At 37.8% G+C, this 21,428-nt stretch overlaps 1 protein-coding gene across 1 annotated transcript in view; it reads right to left on the bottom strand.

Annotated features, from left to right (window-relative positions):
• LOC106871266 (coiled-coil domain-containing protein 42 homolog) overlaps positions 1–19,443 on the bottom strand; it is a 56,073-nt gene extending 36,630 nt beyond the window's left edge. Inside the window, exons 1-3 of the mRNA XM_014917630.3 lie at positions 19,099–19,443; positions 14,936–15,041; positions 8,126–8,230 (exon numbers count right to left, since the gene is read on the bottom strand). Coding sequence (XP_014773116.1) covers positions 8,126–8,230; positions 14,936–15,041; positions 19,099–19,151 — 264 coding nt within the window. The 5' untranslated portion in view covers positions 19,152–19,443. The remainder of the gene's footprint in view (positions 1–8,125; positions 8,231–14,935; positions 15,042–19,098) is intronic.
• Between the last annotated feature and the right edge of the window lie 1,985 nt (positions 19,444–21,428).

Here is a 21,428-nt window from a genome sequence, read left to right as displayed (position 1 = left end):
GTGAGACACACATAAGAAAGAAGGAAACAAAGGACCACTGATGAGGTCACAGAAGTGTGACGAAAGAACTCTGGCCGAAATAAGATTAAGATTAATGTAATATAAAGCTGAAGCAAATTAACACCAAATATACAGTGCGTGTGTTTTTATTGGCTAAACTGGCAAGTACAACAACATCTGTTTCAACACACGATTTCACATCAAAAATCTTGCAAAACAAATATATATATATATGTATATATATATATATATATATATATATATATATATATATATATATCAATGTAACAAAAGAGAAGATTGGAAAAATTTTTGGTATCACTTATAAATAATCCTTTTTACTATAGGTACAAGGCCTGAAATTTTAAGGGAGGGTTTAAGTTGATTACATTGACTCCAGTGTATAACTGGTACTTATTTAATAGAGACCTGAAAGGATGGAAGAAAAAGACGACCTCGGTGGCTAGAACATAAAGGCGGATGAAATGCTGCTAAGCGTTTTATTCAGAGTGCTAATGATTCTGCCAGGTCGCTTCTTATAACACCAAAAAATTTTCCAATCTCTTGTTTTGATATATAATTACTCTGCAGAAGGAATAAGGATTCAAGAAGAGTAAAGTAAAAAAGAAAAGAGCCAGAGCAGCAAGCAGGTTTCTTGCTGAAGAGGAGCTGTATGACTTCTCATATTTTAAAAATGGTGGAGCAAGAAATTGGTGATGAGGTACTAAGGTGGGTAGGAATGAGTGGCATAGGGATGGCAGAAATGAGTGAAAGGACTTGGGGATGTCTAGTATGGGACAGCAGAATAGACGATGATACAGTAAACTGGAGACATGCTTTTGTCCATGGGGGCTTTTTATCTGGATCCCAATTGGAGGACAAAAGCCCCCACCCCACCCACAAAAGCCCCCTAGGACAAAATTTTCCCCGGATAAAAGTCCCACAGTTCTCAGACATACTTTTTTTGAGGAAAAAAAATTGCTTCTAAATAAATGACCAATAATTTGGGAATAAATAAATTTGACATTGATTGCACTGTGATTTTGTGATCACTCTCTTATAATAAGGCTACATTTTATACTCTTTGTGTCCAGTAACGGTCAACACACTGATATGCAGTGTTCTTTATTATTAGAGAGAGAAAAAAAACTATGACAAGTAAAGCTGTGCAGCAAAACCAGATGAGAAAATAAATTTTAGGAAATAGGTCAGCATGACATAGTTTTCTAAACTTTTTTTTTGTTGATGACATAATACATTTTCACATTCAGTTTGATTTTCTTCATCACACACACACACACACACGTACACAAAAGTGTGTGTTTGTTTATGTGTATGCTTGTTATGTACGTATATACTTGATTGCTTCTGTTATGTAGGCTTTATGCTTCTACACATTTCTTGAAGTATGTTCTGTTATTCTATTCTATTTATCTATTTTCGATTGAATATATTTTGTTTACTTAGAAAGTTTGGAAAATAATTTTTTTTTTTCACCCGCAATTTCCCTTTTTGTTTGTCTGAAATTATATTAAAATAAAAAATTAAGATTTGGTTGTTATTTCTAGCATGTGGAGAGACCTAACTTCATGTGCTGGTTGAAAAATCATCTAAAAAAGATTCTGTTGTCGATACATTTGACTAAAAATTACTCAAAGCAGTGCCGTAGCATGACCACAGTCATTGCAACAAGTAAAAAGAAAAAAAAATATATATATATCACAGAAGTAGTTTTGATCAGGCTTAAAAAAAAAATTCTGGGTTCCATACAGCTATTTAAAAATTCTTCAAGGTGGTGCCCCAGCATGAGCGGCTGCTGTCTAATAACTGCAAGAAGTAAAAAATAATAAAAATTCTGGGGTCGATACGTTCAACTAAAAATTCTTCAAGGCGATGCCCCAGCATGGCCACAGCCTAATGACTGAAACAAGTGGAAAATGAAAAGAAAAAAAAAATTACCGAAAAATTTAACCATGGGGCATTTGTCCACTTTCACACTTTAATTATGGAGCTTTTGTCCAAAGGGCTCTCGTCTGGAGGCGTTTGTCGGGGGGGGGGGGGGTATCTGGAATCTAGGTAAAAAAGTTACAAGTAAAAAATGCATGGAAAAAATGTCACAGGGCTTTTGTCCGGGGGGGGGGGTCAAAGGGGGTTTTGCCCTGGGGTGGGGGTAGGGGGCCGGATCCCATAAAGCAATTGTGACTTTTTTTCCATGTAACTTTATTACCGGCCACCATAAAATGGATTGTGACTTTTTTCCTGTGTTTCTTTTTTTTCCCTAGCCACAATTGTGACTTTATTACCGGTCACCTTTGTCCAGACCCCATTTAACATGATAACAATAAATAGTTCAGGATGACCTCTATGAAAAATTTCTCATACAAGACAAAAAGCCACAGGAAAAAAGAAAACCACAGAATATACATGCAATGCCACCATACTATGTAAGGTGTTTTCAGTTTGGACATGTCAAGTATTTGTCAATAAATGACTGATTAAAATTTCTTTTCATTTTCATATTTTGCTTAAAATTTGAATAAAAGGTTGTTGTTTTTTTACATATATATAACACCAATAAATATAAATTGTGTACAAGTTTATACTGTCAAATAATAACTGCACATTATTTACATTATTTACATTTGACGGATATTTGTCCTCATCTTGATTGTTGTTAACACAACGTTTCGGCTGATATACCCTCCAGCCTTCATCAGGTGTCAAATTTTACAAAATGTGATCGAAGATTACGAGTTGAAAAACATGATCTTTCAAAAGAAAGATTGTCATTAAGTCTAATTACAAATTAAATAGTAAGAGCAAAGCATATAAACTTTCAAGTTCTAAGCAAAGGGAAAATAGAACTGAGAAAACAGATTTTGTCATATATATATCTATATCTCATCTTCATCGTCGTCGTTTGACGTCCGCTTTCCATGCTGGTATGGGTTGGACAGTTTGACTGAGGACTAGCGAGCCAGAAGGCTGCAGCAGGCTCCAATCTGATCTGGCAGAGTTTCTACAGCTGGATGCCCTTCCTAACGCCAACCACTCCGAGAGTGTAGTGGGTGCTTTTACGTGCCACCAGCACGAAGGCCAGTCAGGTGGTACTGGCAACCACCATGCTCAAAATGGTGTATTTTACGTGCCACCTGCACAGAAGCCAGTCCAGTGGCACTGGCAACGACCACGCTCGAATGTTGTTTTTCCTGTGCCACCAAGGCAATGCTGGCAATGATCACGTTCGAATGGTGCTTTTTACGTGCCACCAGCATGGGAGCCAATCTGTGGCCCTGGTAATGATCACACTCAGATGTGCTTTTAATGTTCCACTGGCCCAAGCGATTTTGATTTCGATTTATATATATATATATATATTGTTGTATTTCAGGATGGTCATTTTTTTGCCAAATAAACACACACACTATATATTGTCTTCTTCACTCATTTATTACTGTTCTTATTTTATTATTTTAACGTTACCAGTGTCACCTTACTGGCACTTGTGCTGGTGGCACGTGAAAAAACATTCGAGCAAGGTCGTTGCCAGTGCTGATGGACTGGCTCCTGTGCAGGTGGCACGTAAAAAACACCATTTTGAGCGTGGCCGTTGCCATTACCGCCTGACTGGCCTTCATGTCAGTGGCACGTAAAAGCATCCACTACACTCTCTGAGTGGTTGGCGTTAGGAAGGGCATCCAGCTGTAGAAACTTTGCCAAATCAGATTGGAGCCTGGCGTAGCCATCTGGTTCGTCAGTCCTCAGTCAAACCGTCCAGCTCATGCTAGCATGGAAAGCGGACATTAAACGATGATGATGATGATGATGAACTCATGTCCATTGTCTGGAAATCTTCTGTTACACATCTGTGACCTCTTCAGCAACACTTTTCGTTTCCGTGTGTGTTCTTGCTCCACTTACGCCATTCTGTTCTTCTAAGATGCGTATCATAATGTGTGCATGTGTTTGTGCCCTTGTGTGTGTGTGTGTGTGTGCGTGTGTGTGTGTGTGTGTGTGTGTGTGTGTGTGTGTGTGTGTGTGTGTGTGTGTGTGTGTGTGTGTGTGTGTTATTGTTTTTAGCTGCAGTGTTACATTTATCACAGGCATGTGATGTCGCTGAAAAGGTCACAGATGTGTGGCGAAAGATCTCTGGACAATGGACATGAGTTAAAATGATAAAATAAGAACAGTAATAAATGAGTGAAGAAAAAATATATAGAGTGTGTGTAAATAAAATGACCATCCTGAAATACAACAATATCTATGTCAACCAACGATTGCATATCAGGAATTTTGCAAAACGAATTGATAAACATACACACACACACACACACATATCTGTAATATAATATGTGACAATTATTCGGTTGCCATAATAAAACTCTGAGTTTCAGATGTCGGGGTGGAAAACTACTCCGGCATCTCTTCAGTTATCAATAACTGAAGAGATGCCAGAGCAGTTTTCCACCTCAACATCCGAAACTCGGAGTTTTATTATGGCAACCAAGTAATTATCACATATTATATTACAGATAAATTCCTCTATTTACATAATATCGAGGTCGCTTTCTTTCTTTTGTTGCCTTACCATTACTATTAATATATATATATATATATATATATATATATATATATATATATATATATATATATATATATATACATATACATTAACCTGTGAGAAATGCTGACATCCATTACCTGTGTGATTATGATGATAGTTATAGTGTAGGGGGTGGTAGTAGTGTTGAAAAGCGGTGATGGTACTGGTGGCAATGTGATTGAGCAGATCTCTAATAAAAGATATTCCAGCCATGACCGTTCTGTCTTCTTCCACCCATAGTGTATATGTAGAACTACATGATATTCCACAATATGAATTTCTGTTTTTTTAAGGTGGAAGATCATAATTTTAGGAAGGTTTTACTACTATGTCTAGCAAATTGATTAACCTTATAGAGACTTCATTGTATACTTAATGGAATAGTATTTAGTGCTTGTGGGACATTGTTATTGCTGTAGTTGTTGTTTAGCCCCAATTTAGCACTAAGAAGGAAAATGGTTAAAGAGCTTTCTAACTTCAATCATCCTGACCTCCTGGGTATTGCAAACTGAGAACAAAGTTTTCCAACATGTACCTTTAAACTGATAGAGTGTTATATGAAAGTGATTTGGCAGTTACCTATAGCAGGTCTGGTAATCATACAGAGTGTTCCATAATATTGTTTTGCTCCAAGTCATTCCTGATCCAGAAAACTTACAAATCAAAAGCATTTCAGCCATGACCTTTATATGTGTGTGTGTGTGTGTGTGTGTGTGTGTGTGTGTGTGTGTGCAAGAGAGACGACTGCACTGGTATGGTATTGTGTTGCAAATGGATGAGGACAGCTGTGTGAAAAAGTGCCACACCCTAGCATTTGAGGGAACCTGTGGAAGAAGTAGACCCAGGAAGACCTGGGATGAGGTGGTGAAGCACGACCTTCGAACATTGGGCGTCACCGAGGCAATGACAAGTGACTGAGACTTTTGGAGATATGCTGTGCTTGAGAAGAACTGGCAAGCTAAGTGAGACCATAACCGTGGCCTATATCAGTGGTGTATAACCAGCCCACTTATGAGTATCCTTCAATAAACTATGCTTGCGAAGACCTGTTGAAGCAAGTGAAATCGCTGTCTTGGCTGATGACAGTACCGCCTGATTGGCACCCGTGCCAGTGGAATGTTAAAAGCACCATTCGAGTGTGGTTGTTGCCATTGCTGCTGGACTGGCTCCTGTGCAGGTGGCACATAAAAGGCACCATTTGAGTGTGGCTGATGCCATTACCGTCTTATTGCCGGTAGCACGTAAAAGCACGCACTATACTCTCGGAGTGGTTGGTGTTAGAAACGGCATCTAGCTGTAGAATCTTTACCAAATCAGATTGGAGACTGGTGCAGCCTTCTGGCTTGCCAGTCCTCAGTCAAACCGCCCAACTCATGCCAGCATGGAAAGCAGATGTTAAACAATAACAACGACAATGACGATGATGATGGTATATATATATATATATATATATATATATATTGGAAGGTTTGGAGGTGATGTACAGGAATTATATTATAGAAAAAAATGAAGGTACTCAGAAATCTGGATGGTTGTACATTTACAGATTTTTTATTAATATGTCACATGTTTTATAAATCATATAAAGCGCTTTTCACCTCATCTTGTAGGATTTTCAAATTTTTGATTTCACCTTGCGATGCCGTCTCTTTATATAGTTTTATTGAGTGTGTAGGGGTGGAGAGAGAGATATATAGGATAGTAAGAGAGGGTGAGGAATGGAGGGAAAAGTGAGAGAGAGAGAGAGAGAGAGTGTGTGTGTGTGTGACTGTGTTGGTGTGTGTGCCTGTGTGCATGCGTGTGTGTGTGCCTGTGTATCTGAAAGGAGTGTCAATGGGGAAGAGAAAAGAAGAAAATTGTGCTTATAGTTGGTCAGTTCTGTCAATGATAAGTTTATTCTTGGCCTTTTAAAGAAATATATATATATATATATATATATATATATATATATATACATAGTTATATAAAGAGACGAAAGTTCGGGATGTTGTTAAACCATTTATATCTCGAAGTCTTCTACATATGTTTCAACACACGCGCTCCAAAAATGTCTGACAGGATAAATTATGGTCAGCAATGCCTAGATTTCATCAGGAAGGATATAAATAACAAACTCATCAAACAAACATGTTAACAGAAATAGAAAGTCCTATAGAATGTAATGTATTTATATTCATATGTACACATGCATACACACACTCAAATATGTGACGTGTAAATATAAACATTATATATATATATATACATTATATCCATACAAAGTGTTCGTCTCCTTATTCAATTTCCCTTTTTACTACTAAATACGACTTACTATCCTGGATTTAAATCCTGGAATGTTTAAGCAACATTTAACTACCTTTCATTTCCCTGGATTTTTCCTATAAATTGTAAACTATATATAAATATATATAGTCAATTCAAACACGAAAAAACAACAATACGAGGGCATGGAATAAGTACAGTGTTATTGGACACTCAGGAAAGGAAAGAAAAGAAAGAGGATTTCATATTTCGAGTGGAGCTCTTCATCAGAAATATAGAAAAATCCAAAGAAGGGAAGACAGAGAAAGAAAATCGCCAACGATACACACACAGTCCACTAAGCCTTATAAAGGAGATGACAAAGGACTGACATATATGGTGCATTGCTGTACATAAGGAGATCTGGTCACTACAACATAATTGATATCTTAAAACCACATTGGTAATGCTGGTTCATGAAGGGCTCTTCCCCATCAGTATTCTCCCTACCACCACTACATTTCATCCCCTAACTCCCAAAAAGCCCTAGTGCTGGTGTCACATAAAAAGCATTTGTAATGGTGCCATGTGAAAAGTGTTTGGCATTAGGAAGGGCATCCAACTGTAGAAACCAAGTCAAAACAGACTATGGAACCTGGTGCTGTTCCTGGCCTTTCCAATTCCTGTCAAACCATCCAACTCATGCCAGCATGGAAGACAGACGTCAAATGGTGATAATGCAGAGGAGGAGGACTAACACGTGTCCTTCTGTATTAGAATAGGCATACTGTGTGTTGAAAGAGACAATTAAAAATGTGTTAGTCACTTGAAGGCCAACCATCCATAAAACACTACTTTGGAAAAATCCACCTAACCCATGCCAGCATAGAAAGGCAATACATAAAACAAATGATTATGACATTGTTCTATGTGTCTTTTCTAAGATAGCAGAGTATAATTTGAGAAAGATTTGGCCATTATTTCTAGCAGTTTGTTGTAATTAGTGGTGGTGGTAGGGGGGGGGGGTAGTGCTGGTGCTGGAGGTGTTACTAGAAATTTTCTATATACTTTTTATGAATAAAATTTCATTACAATTACATGCATGGTGGCGGCGTTCATTGTAGTGGTTAAGTGGTGGTGTTGGTGTTGGTGATGGTAGTGGTGTTGGTGGTGGTGGTGGTGTTGGTGTTGGTGGTGGTGGTGGTGGTGATGGTGGAATTACACCTACTCAAAAACTCAACTTGTTGTTACAGAATGCTTACAGGAAACATGGTGCATTACCTTCAAAAATTTATCAAACTTCTCAAGTGATTCTTTCAGCTGAAGTTCTTTTCTTTCCAGCTCACCACGTCTCTGTTGAAGACGTTCCATTTTGGTCTGGAACTCCTGAAAGTTATGAATTACATTAGCTGTCATTATATCTTAACTGTCTGTGTGATTAACAAGAAATTTTTATTTGCAGACTATCTGGTTTCAGTATTGACATCGCAATGAGGTGCAAACTGCACTTAATGACGTAGTAAAGAGGTTGGGATGAAACCAGAAGATTTTATATAGATATTTACATGTGAAACTGTAAACCTATTCTGCTCAGAAGCAAGACTGGAATGAGGTTTTATATAGAAATCAACACATAAAACTGTAAACCTAATCCATTATGTATATGGTGTAAGAATAAAGTTTAACCCTTTTGTTCCCCTATTATTCAGGGTCATTTATCTGGATTTGAAAACTACTAGTAATTGCTTGTCTTCTTTGATGGCAACATATTTATGTAAATTCACCTCTATTCTACCAGTATATAAGTGTGTTCTGTATCTTAGATTCATTATATTATCATTCAGGAGGCTGATCTCAAAATGTTGAGCCTTACAAAGGAGATGACAGAGGACCAAGATATGTGGCACATTGCTGTACTCAAGAAAACCTGCCCACCACAACAGAATTGAGATCCTAAAATCAAGGTGCCATGTAAAAAAGCCTTGGTGTGAGTGCTGGTGCCACATAAAAAGCACTGGTGATGGTACCACACAAAAAGCACCCAGCTTACTCTGTAAAGTGGTTGGCATTAGGAAGGGCATCCAGCCATAGAAACCAAGCCAAAACAGATTATGGAACCTGGTGTGGCTCCTGGCCTTGCTAGCTCCTGTCAGCATGGAAAATGGATGTTAAATGATGATGAGGGTGTTGGCATATAAAAACACAATATACACATATGTATATACACAGATATTTTAGACACAGATCTATCATGAGTCCTAGGTCTCATAAGGCTGCAGTTTAACCCAATTTCCATGATGTGACTGAGATTAGAACACGCACTCAATGAACTGATATCAGTCCATCCCAGGGATTAAACCTTATAAAGGTGTCTACAACTGAGTGAATTGGAGCAATATGAAATGGCCAGTCCAGGAACTGAAACCATAATTTTATGATTGCAAGTGCAATGCTCAAACCACTCAGGGCCTTCTCTCTCTCTCTCTCTCTCTCTCTCTCTCTCTCTCTCTCTCTCTCTCTCTCTCTCTCTCTCTCTCTCTCTCTCTCTCTCACATACACACACACACACATCAGATATGATAATTACTAATATACATGCAGACATATACAAAGTATTCTCATCAGTGTGCATGGTTAATAAGAAAAAAAATAATAAATATATAAATTAGTAAAACATATAAAAATAGTTAAAACAACAATGAAAAAAGATAATTTGAAGGAAATGAAATCCCATGTTTCCAGCATTTCGAAAAGAAAAGTAATATTATGTCTAGTGCTAACATCTCATATACAAACACATTGGACACGAAACTCAGCTTGCGAAGACTTATTGGGGCAAGCGAAATCGAAATCGTGATGGCACCTGTGCCCAGTGTCGCCTTTCTGGCACTTGTGCCTGCAGCATGTGTAAGGACCTTCGAGTGAAATCGTTGCCAGTGCCCCTGGACTGGCTCTTGTGTGGGTGGCACATAAAATACACCATTTTGAGCATGGCCGTTGCCAGTACCACCTGACTGGCCTTCATAGGATTTTCGAGCAAGATCGTTGCCAGTGCTCCTGGACTGGCTCTTGTGCGGGTGTCACATAAAATATACCATTTTGAGCATAGCCGTTGCCAGTACCACCTGACTGGCCTTCGTAGAGATCGTTGCCAGTGCGCCTGGATTGGCTCTTGTGCGGGTGGCACATAAAATACACCAATTTGAGTGTGGCCGTTGCCAGTACCGCCTGACTGGCTTTCGTAGGATTTTCGAGCAAGATCGTTGCCAGTGCTCCTGGACTGGCTCTTGTGCGGGTGGCACATAAAATATACCATTTTGAGCGTGGCCGTTGCCAGTACCGCCTGACTGGCCTTCGGGCTGGTGACTGGCCTTCGTAGGATTTTCGAGCAAGATCGTTGCCAGTGCTCCTGGACTGGCTCTTGTGCGGGTGGCACATAAAATATACCATTTTGAGCGTGGCCGTTGCCAGTACCGCCTGACTGGCCTTCGGGCTGGTGACTGGCCTTCGTAGGATTTTCGAGCAAGATCGTTGCCAGTGCTCCTGGACTGGCTCTTGTGCGGGTGGCACATAAAATATACCATTTTGAGCGTGGCCGTTGCCAGTACCGCCTGACTGGCCTTCGTAGGATTTCCGAGCAAGATCGTTGCCAGTGCCCCTGGACTGGCTCTTGTGGGGGTGGCACATAAAATATACCATTTTGAGCGTGGCCATTGCCAGTACCACCTGACTGGCCTTCGGGCCGGTGACTGGCCTTCGTAGGATTTTCGAACAAGATCGTTGCCAGTGCTCCTGGACTGGCTCTTGTGTGGGTGGCACATAAAATATACCATTTTGAGCGTGACCGTTGCCAGTACCACCTGACTGGCCATCGTAGGATTTTCGAGCGAGATCGTTGCGAGTGCCCCTGGACTGGCTCTTGTGTGGGTGGCACATAAAATATACCATTTTGAGCGTGGCCGTTGCCAGTACCGCTTGACTGGCCTTCGTAGGATTTTCGAGCGAGATCGTTGCCAGTGCCCCTGGACTGGCTCTTGTGCGGGTGGCACATAAAATACACCATTTTGAGCGTGGCCATTGCCAGTACCGCCTGACTGGCCTTTGTGCGGGTGACACGTAAAAGCACCCACTACACTTTCTGAGTGGTTGGCGTTAGGAAGGGCATCCAGCTGTAGAAACTCTGCCAAATCAGATTGGAGCCTGGTGTAGCCATCTGGTTTCACCAGTCTTCAGTCAAATCGTCCAACCCATGCTAGCATGGAAGGCGGACGTTAAACGATGATGATGATGATGATGATGATGTCCATTGTAATTTAGATACCATATAATTCTATGAAGGTATCTAAGATTGGTAGTTCTTTTCCACCAGTTTCTAATGTAAATCTAAAGGATGGGATTATGTTACTTAATATGTGATGGAATGTAGGAAAATCACCTTTTGACTTATTCCAAAAAATCACCAAGTAATTGTTTCCACTTCTCAACCAAATATTTAATCTTTTAGAGTTTAAATCGGCCATATCCGCCCCAATATATTCTACATGTTTTATATTCAAACTGGCGATATCTAGCCTCTCACACCTAACCTACATTGTCATTCTAAAAATAAACAATCACATCATTGAAACCTCAAAGCTATAAGATAATGCATGATTAATTCAAAACAATTTGAGTGAAAAAGTATTATATTTAACAGCATAATCTGAACACTAAAGGGTTAAAATCATGGTCGAATTTTGTTTTTGTTCCTTGGTATAGTTCTCTTCTAGGTGTCCCATTACTAGGTTTGCATAAGAAGGTACTGCTCTTATATCCATGACTGTTCCTTTAATTTGTTTATATTTTTTGCCATCAAAGTTAAAGGTGTTTTCCTCTAATGCTAATTGCAGAGCTTTGATGTTGAAGACTTTTGAAGCATTCATTAATTGTGTTTCTACACCTTTTGTTATGTTTTAATACAGAATTATTAACTTGGATTACATTACTCGAATGCAAGCAAATAATGGAGTTAATATGTGAGCAAATACAACACAATATATACTTAAAAATGCACACTGATTAAAAGAAAAGCAGAACCTAAAGATCCATGTGCGAAAGTATCACACCACTTCTGAAACAAACCAGTATGCAAATTAGAAGGCAGTCAAAAGTTCACTTTAAAAGGACACGAGGTGAATGCACGAAATAAAGCAGGGTCACTAAACTTAGTTTGATACTTAGTCAGAACATAGAGTTAAATTAGAGCAATATAACATCTTTCTACCAAGTATTAAACTGCTGTTAAGCCTAACTTGTGGTATATTGGCATAGAGATAAGTAGGCGCAGGGGTGGCTGTGTGATAAGTAGCTTGCTTACCAACCACATGGTTCCGGGTTCATTCCCACTGCGTGGCATCTTGGGCAAGTGTCTTCTACTATAGCCACAGGCTGACCAAAGCCTTGTGAGTGGATTTGGTAGATGGAAACTGAAAGAAGCCCGTCGTATATATGTATATATATGTGTGTGTGTGTGTGTGTGCGTGTGTTTGTGTTTGTGTGTTTGTGTTTGTCCCCCTAGCATTGCTTGACAACCGATGCTGGCGTGTTTATGTCTCCGTCACTTAGTGGTTCGGCAAAAGAGACCGATAGAATAAGTACTAGCCTTACAAGGAATAAGTCCCAGGGTCGATTTGCTTGACTAAAGGTGGTGCTCCAGCATGGCCGCAGTCAAATGACTGAAACAAGTAAAAAAAAAAAAAGTAAAGTAAAAGTATTGAATCTTGTTAAAATGGTGCACTTTGATTAAAGTCCAAATCATCCTGTATGTTGTTTGGGATCTTTGACCATATTGGTTTAAGTAGTGAATCTATCAAGTAACTTAATCTGTAGTGTTGGTTATTGTGGTCTTACTTTGAGATCAGCTCATCTGTTTTTCAACGCATTGGTTCTTTTGTTCATTTATAGCTTCCTGTAGTTTCAATTTGTAAATATTGTTTTCCTTACTTTTAAAATTACAAAGAAAGTCAATTTCTTTTTCCATTAAGGAGCTTGAGAATTGGTTGGTTAACGAGTTGACCGTGTTTATAGTTGTTTTATCTAAGTTTCTTGTCTCTTCCTTGTAGTTGTTCTTGGCACTCCGTCGCTTACGACGACGAGGGTTCCAGTTGATCTGATCAACGGAACAGCCGGTTCGTGAAATTAACGTGCAAGTGGCTGAGTACTCCACAGACACATGTACCCTTAACGTAGTTCTCGGGGATATTCAGCATGACACAGAGTGTGACAAGGCTGGCCCTTTGAATTAGGCACTTCCTTGTAATAGTTAATATCCATTAATTGCTCAAGTATTTTCTCTTTGTAATATTCATCCATATTGATAATTACATTGCCGTTATCAGCTTCTTTTGCAACAATTGAATATCATTTTCCAATGTTAATAGAGTTTCTTTGTCTCCTTTCCAAAGTTTCTGTTTACAATTACGGATACAAATGGAGAATTTCGATATCATAATATAAGTAACCAAATGTTCATGTTGAGTGAAGTTGAATGTATCTCTGACAAAGGAATCATTGTTTTCATTTTTGTTGTTGTTGTTGAAAACTTCTCTTAGCTAAAGTTTCCAATGTCTGCTTTCAGTTTGGTTATAATTTAAGAATGGTGTAGGAGTGAATGGAAGTCCCTTTTAATTTTTATTAAATTTCTATTAAAGAAATTTTAATATTCTGGGGTCATTATTTTCCGTGAGTTAAGGGAGCAAACTGGAAGAATTGTTAGCACATCGGGTGAAATGCTAAGCAGTAGTTTGTCTGTCTTCAGATACTGAGTTCAAATTCTATTGAGATTGACTTTGTCTTTCATCCTTTCAGGGTCAATAAAATAAGTACCAGTTGAGTAATGGAGTCGATGTAATCAACATACCCCATCCCATGAAATTACAGGCCTTGTGCCAAAATTTGAAATCAATATTTTCTATGGGTTTGTTTTGTTTCTTTGAATCATTGGGTCTGATATCTGGTTGAAGTAAGCCTTCCCTAAAAAAAAGAGTTCACAGAATTATATTCTTTTGTTCTGAAGCTGAGACTTCTGTTTCCTCTTTGCAGCTTTCTTCCATGTTCTCTATTAGTACTTATTTCCTATTTTGCCCACTTTCTGATCACTTCTACACATTATTCCATTCATAATTCTTCTTAATTTTGGTTTTAGCTTTTTGTCTATATTTTGTGTATTCATTTGAATGTACAACAGATAAGTTTCCAATCTGAGTTTGAGGTGTTCTCCACATATATTCTTGGGTGTTTCAGAGATTAGTTTCATTGTCTAGTTCTTATGTAATATATTTATATGTAATTTTTAAATTTTATCCTCAGTTTTCATATTCTCTCTATTTTTTAATTGTGATTTGGTCTTCATTATGGAACATTCTTCAAATCATCCACCCACTACTAAACCAATGCAAAAAATCTCAACTAGCCGAAGACCATTTGATAGGGTGCTGAAAAGTTCCTGACTTTGGGTAAAAGAAAATACAGGACGATCAAAAAAAAAAGCAGAACCTAAAGTTCCACATGCAAAAACATGTTCAATATGTTTATTGAACATATTCTCCTCACAAATTCACACTTATTTCAGTGGTCCTTCAGTTTTTCTAAACCCTTTAAAAAGAACTTGGAAGGTTGGACCTCCAACCAGGCCTTTCATAATAACCTTAAAGCCAGGAATTTACATATAAATATAGTTCTGGGTTCAGTCCCACTGCTCGGCACTTTGACAACTGTCTGCTACTCTAGCACTGGGCCCATTAAACTTTGTGAGTAGATTTGGTGGACAGAAACTGAAAGAAGACATCTGTATATATGTAAGTATCTACGTGTGTATGCTTTTGTGTTTATGTTTGTTTCACACCACTGCCTAATGACCTGTGTTGATTTCTTCAATTAAAACCTTTCAAGGTGGTTACTTAGCACGGCTACAGTTCAATGATTGAAACAAATAAAAGATAAAAGATACATATTAACATGTGGATATATTAAGAGATGCTCTGTACATTTACTTCATGAAGTGACTTTGAAAATATACGTTGTTCAATATATATACATATATATATATATTACCTCTTTTTGAACAGAAAGAACTTGTTCAATTTCTGCAAGTTCTCTTCGTTTCTCCAAGAGACGTGTAGCTGGAGTGAGATGGTCATCTTCACCCTTCAGCATTTTACTATGAAAAGGACAAAACAAAAAACACAAATATAAACAACAGTTTATTGGTAAGAAATTTTAAAAATTTAATTTTCTTTTTTTTTTTAAATATATATATAACCTATTCAACAGTTTTTTTTTTCCTTTTTCATTACATTCTACCATTAATTTTATAAAATGAATAATACTTTCAGATTTATTTTTTTAAACTATTAAAGTAAATATCATCACCTTATCATTTAACATCCGTTTTCCATGTTGACATGAGTTGGACAGTTCAAAAAGATCTGGCAAGCCAGAGAATTGTGCCAACTTCCAATGTCTGCTTTGGTATAGTTTTTTTTTTGGTTAGATATCATTCCTAATGCTAACCATTTCACAGAGTGTACTGCATACCTTTTGCATAGTACCAGTACCAAGTAATTTGCAAAACAAGGTCTCTCGGCCAAGGAGGAGTAGCATTGAAGAAAGTGGCTTCATAGCAAGTGATGGGGTGGGGGTTAATGTATGATAGAGAGATAAGTACAGGTGTCTTGGATCGTCATCATCATTATTTAGCATCCATTTGTCCATGCTGGCATGGGTTGGACAGTTTGACTGGGCTGGAATGCTGTGCTGCGATTATAATAAGACAAGTGTAATTACATTGTACTAATATTGTATTATGTTCTACTTATTTAGTACTTATGAACATCATTCAGATTAAGTTGATGCTAAGTTGATAATTGCATCCTCTTTCTCCATTCTTCTCCAATCTACCTTGTTATTGTTACCACTGCCATTGTTGTGACAACTTAACCACCACCACCACTACCACCACCACCACTGCTGTTGTTACCACCATCACCACCATTTTCATCACCACCTTGCTTGCCACCTGTTGCTCTGGATCAGCTCCATCAATGTAGCTATTTGGCAATGGTTACAAACAGATAGGACTGTAGGTAACTGCTAACTATATTAGTAACAAAGGATTCTCATTTCCATATGAAAGGCAACTTGATTCCCCCCATCCTCATCCTAATCAACATCTACAACAAAAATGAGTGCTAGGTGAAAGGCCTTCTATGGATGAAGACTGAGAAAGATGCGAAAAGAAAAAGTAAAGCACACTTAGATCTTATGATGTTAGGCACCATGGATGAGATAATACTATATGGGTTGAGATGGGTGATAACATATCTGAATGGCAGATCTTTCTAACCCATTCTAACATAAAATTTAGGATACTGAAAACAATATTCACAATCTAGTTTCAAATAAACCCTTGCATACATATTTTGAAATTAATTATTGTTACTGAAATATCAGAACAAGTAAACAGTTCACACCTGCTTTTTTTGTGTTTTGTTATTATATTTAAGGACATTTTGAAATACTGTCAGAGTGAGCATTCGTTTGTTGAAATTATGTCTCTGTTTCTGCCTCGCTCTAACCTTTTCATCCTCTGATACAAGTTCCCTCTCCTCAAATGCCCCTGCACCTCTCATAATTCATTGTCTTGTGAGTTACTTGGAGACCCTTCCAGTGCTGGTGCCATGTAAAAAGCATCCAGTCCACATTGTAAAGTGGTTGGCATTTGGAAGGGCATCTAGCTGTAAAAATCATGCCAAAACTGGCTTCACCTGTACTTGTGCCACGTAAAAAGCACTCAGTCCGCTCTGCAGGGTGGTTGGTGTTAGGAAGCTGTAAAAACCCTGCCAAAACAGACAGAGTAGCATAGGGTAGTTTTTCTACCTGGTCAACTCCTGTGAACCTTCCTACTCATGGATGCATGGAAGATGGACATTAAATGATGATGATGATGATGATGATGATGATGATGATGATGATGATGATGATGATGATGATGATGATGATGATGATGATGCCAAAGCAAACATAGAATCTGGTGCAGACATTTGGCTCATCTGTTTTTGTGAAAATGTCCAATCCATGCTAGCATGGAAAAGATGTTAAATGCTGCTGCTGAGGATGATGATGACGATGACGTCTACAATGTCAATTACAAAATTTCACACTGAATTCAATTATTGATCACATTGGTCAATATCGGTGATCCAAGTTGTAAAAGTCTCATAATTGTTTTCATTTGTGTGTTTTTTTTCTTCTAGAGTTTTTCAACTTTGTGTTGTAATTTCAAAATTCACAAGGATCAGCTTTGCTTTTCGTTCTTTCTAGAATTGATAAAATAATCATCAGCCAAAATTACCTTGTACCAAACCACCATTATTGTCATCTGTCACACTAATTTCACTCTTTCCCACTTACCTACCCACCCACCTTTTCCATTCTTCTATTCCTACTCTTTCCCTCGCATTCACTTTGTACATTGACTTCACATCTCTCTCTCTCTCTCTTTCCAGATGGGGAAACCATGCATTCATATCTTCAACGAGGCACTTGCTCTAGTCCTTCCATATTTTCATATCTCTCAATACCATATACTCTATTCATTTGAGGGATCCAGCTATGGAAAAAATATTCAGTACACTCTATAAAGTGGCTGGCATTAGAAAGGGCATCCAACTACAGATATTGGAGCTCAGAGCAGTTCTCTGACTTATTGGTTCATGTCAAATCATCCAACACCATGCTAGCATTGAGTTGAACGATTCTAATCCATGCCAGCGTGATGATGATGATGATGATGATGATGACTACACTGCCTAAAGAAAAATCTCTCACAATTGATTAGCTAACATTCACTCACCAATATGCAATAATTACTAGCTTAGAGATAAAGTGTATCTCCTACCATTACTATAACAGTTTTGGCTTCTTTGAATGAATAAGCTGCCTCTCCATTTCTGTCATCTTCCGTACGATTTGTCACATCAAAATTTTATCTTAAAAACACTTATCCCCAATTCTTCTTGTCCACATTTTCCATGTAGATACCAACCAATAGAAAAGTTTAAACAGAACTTGATTTGTTTCAGTCTCACCAGTTGAGAAAGATCCGCAGAGAAACACGAGAGGAGAATGCATTTTCTTATCCTCCCAACTAAAGAAACAAAACAAGAGTATACAGATGACTGATCGATAACGCCTCTTGATAGCAGGAATTCAGAATGAGATGTTACTGGTTTTGACTTTTTACTTGAGAGTGAGGGAAGAAAAAGTTGCGTTACAGTTTAGGCTGTAGACAGGTAATTAATACTGATCATCATCGGTTTTCTTTCATTCGGAATTTTATTCTATGAAATATATATATTTTTGACTCCCAAGCACACATTCTTGGTAATGTGTGTGCACGCGTGCGTTTTCTCCTTTCATATGAGGATACGAGTGTTTTCCCATACATATCTCTCGCCGACTGAGGAAGTGGGTCGAGTAAGGAAATAATTCATACTGGAAAGTTCTCAGACGACCAAGAGTTAAGTAAAGGTTGGTAATTTTTCAGATTAACACCCGCACGATCTTCACTAGGGTGTTAGGATTACGATTAGGGACGGAATTCCCTAACCCAAACCCTAAAACCCTAACCCTGACCCTAAAACCCTAACCGTAACACCCTAGTGAAGATCGGGTGTTAATCTGAAAAAATTACCAAAGATAAATCAAGAAATCGTAACGTTTTATCGACACCGTACAAAATAGTTTGGTGACTGCTGCCACACAGTTGAAGGCCTCGTTCGGCAAGCACTTTCCATGAAGAGTAATTATTTCTAAGATATTTTAGTGACAATAAGTGGCATGATGTAAACTCATGCCTTTTGGTGACCAGTGAGTGGATGTTGAAATTGTTCAGGCTGGGAATCGAAGGACGCTGATTTCTTTGATCAATATATTTTACTTTTATCGTCACAATTTACACAATCAATAAATTTATCGACACCCCAAAGAATAAACCACAATAACAATTATATATATATATATATATATATATATATATATATATATATATATATATATATATATATATATATATATATATATATGATAAGCAAAACGTTGACAAGTGTAGAACTAAAACCAATACGAGTGATTGATAGAAATACAAGTTTGTAAACAAAAGCAAAATGAAAAATAAAGCTTATCGAAAATTATCGTAAAGCTACATATGCACTTACAAGAGAAGTTTATTCTCAAAGGTGGTTTTAAAATATTCTTCTAGATTCATCATATTTGCGATTTTTTTTTCCGACGGGTTCAGTAGGAATGCAATCAAATTATGTTTAGTGGTTTCTTAGCAACGATCACGTGCTCCGCTCAGAAACTAATAAACGTTTGTTTATTTTGCCGCTCTCAGCTCCATCTCTTGCTGTCCTATCTATTCACAATCATTTAGAAACCCTCAAATATTACATTAACCATCGTAATTTATTTTATGGAAATCTTTAGAGGCTAACGAAAAATATAAGGCGCTTGTACACTTTCATACCCCCGCCCATTTTTAAATATCAAAGTTTTGGACTACTTTTCTACTTCTAGCCAAGGGAGAGTTCGACAAAACTATTATTAGAATTTTTAATATTCATTACTGGATTTATTAATATAAACAAACATCGCAATTTTATATATTAGACTAAGGACAAATGTGTGATAATTTTAAAATTATCAAAATATTAATAAATGTTATCACAGAATTCAACAAAAATAGTAATTTTTTATTTCGACTTCAAAGGCTAATTACATGCATTATAAAATGAGTGACAGTAAGTTTTAACGTCGGTTGCCAAGCAGGTGCGAATTTCACTAAATATCGTTTTTGGTGATTGGAATACTTTTGGAAAGTACTATAGATGAAATAACCAGTATCAAAGCACCCACGTGTGTTTATTTACATCACATCGGCCTTTTCCGTAAAAAATGTTGGAGAGAAAGAAGGAAACGACGTCGTAAAAGCGACAGAGATAGAGAGAGCGTGATTTCTTTTGAAGTTGGCATGTGTGTGTGTGTGTAATGTTGCTGGTGTGTGTATGTGAGAGAGAGAGAGAGAGAGAGAAAGAAAGAAAGAGAGAGAGATAACTGAAATTATTTTTATTTCCTTTTTATAGTGAGTATGCGAGACAGAGTGTGGTGAAGTTCTTTTGTTAGTGTGAGAGAGAGAGGTTATGTATGTATGTATGGCTATAGTGACACACATAGACACACGCACGCAGGTTATGTATGTGTGCGTGTGAATGGATTCAGTGACACACACACACATACGTACACCTATTGCATACATTTTTTTTTGTACATACGTACATGTGCATGTAAGGGAGGGAGAGAGAGAAAGAGAAAGTGTTTTTTTGTTTTTGCTTGTATGTTTATTTCAGTTATCTCTCTCACTTTTTTTCTTTCTTTCTCTCTCTCTCTCTCTCTCTCTCACACACACACACACATGCCAACTTCAAAAGAAATCGCGCTCTCTCTATCTCTTTCGCTCATACGACATCGTTTCCCTCTTTCCCTCCAACACTTCTTACGGAAAAGGCCGATCTTTGGTACTGCTATCGTAAGATCGCCGAAATAATCTTTTCTACTCTAGGCGCAAGGCCCGAAATTTTGGGGGATGGGGGCCAGTCGATAAGATCGATCCCAGAACGCAACTGGTACTTTATTTATCGATCCTGAAAGGATGAAAGGCAAAGTCGACCTCGGCGTAATTTGAACTCAGAACGTAAAGACAGACGAAACACCGTTAAGCATTTCGCCCGGCATGCTAACGTTTCTGCCAACTCACCGCTTTACTATCGCTGAAATAATGCAAAAGCATATTACCAGTGTGCACGCACACTGACATTTACAGTTCTTTGCTTAAGAAAAACAACTACACAAGAGCTGTTGATGAAATTAGCTACAAGTTAGTCAGGATTCCAGGATAACATAGAGAAGAGTTTTCTCAAATTATTATCACATCAAAAACGAGAGAATATTATAATAAACTGAAAACAGAAAAGATGAAGTGTTCTTCATTTATTGTTTTACGTTGCTACCTACTTTAATTTGCGTTTATTCGCTGATATTCTCCTGCAGTTTCTGAGTCAAGTGAACCACTTTTAATGTTTATTTCACCTTTAAAATGTCTCGCTTCTCTAGCAGTAAACACCCTTGATATATTGTTGATTAAGTACATACGTACTTAACGCATGGATGGCTGTATGTAAACACACATACAATGACTTTGTTTCTTCATAACTTTCAGACAAATGGATATATTTTAAGTACATTTCAGATGATGCAGATAGCAATTATATCGGAATTTGTGCAAAATAAAAATAAAAAAATAATGGAGGGCTCGTACACATGCACATATATATATATATATATATCATCATCATCATCGTTTAACGTCCGCCTTCCATGTTAGCATGGGTTGGACGATTTGACTGAGGACTGGTGAAACCGGATGGCAACACCAGGCTCCAATCTAATTTGGCAGAGTTTCTACAGCTGGATGCCCTTCCTAACGCCA

Source organism: Octopus bimaculoides, chromosome Z, assembly GCF_046866305.1.
Source record: "Octopus bimaculoides isolate indiv1 chromosome Z, ASM4686630v1, whole genome shotgun sequence".
NCBI classification, from domain to species: Eukaryota; Metazoa; Mollusca; class Cephalopoda; order Octopoda; family Octopodidae; genus Octopus; species Octopus bimaculoides.
Note: the sequence above shows the minus strand (reverse complement) of the source record. Positions and strands in the feature narration are given on the sequence as shown.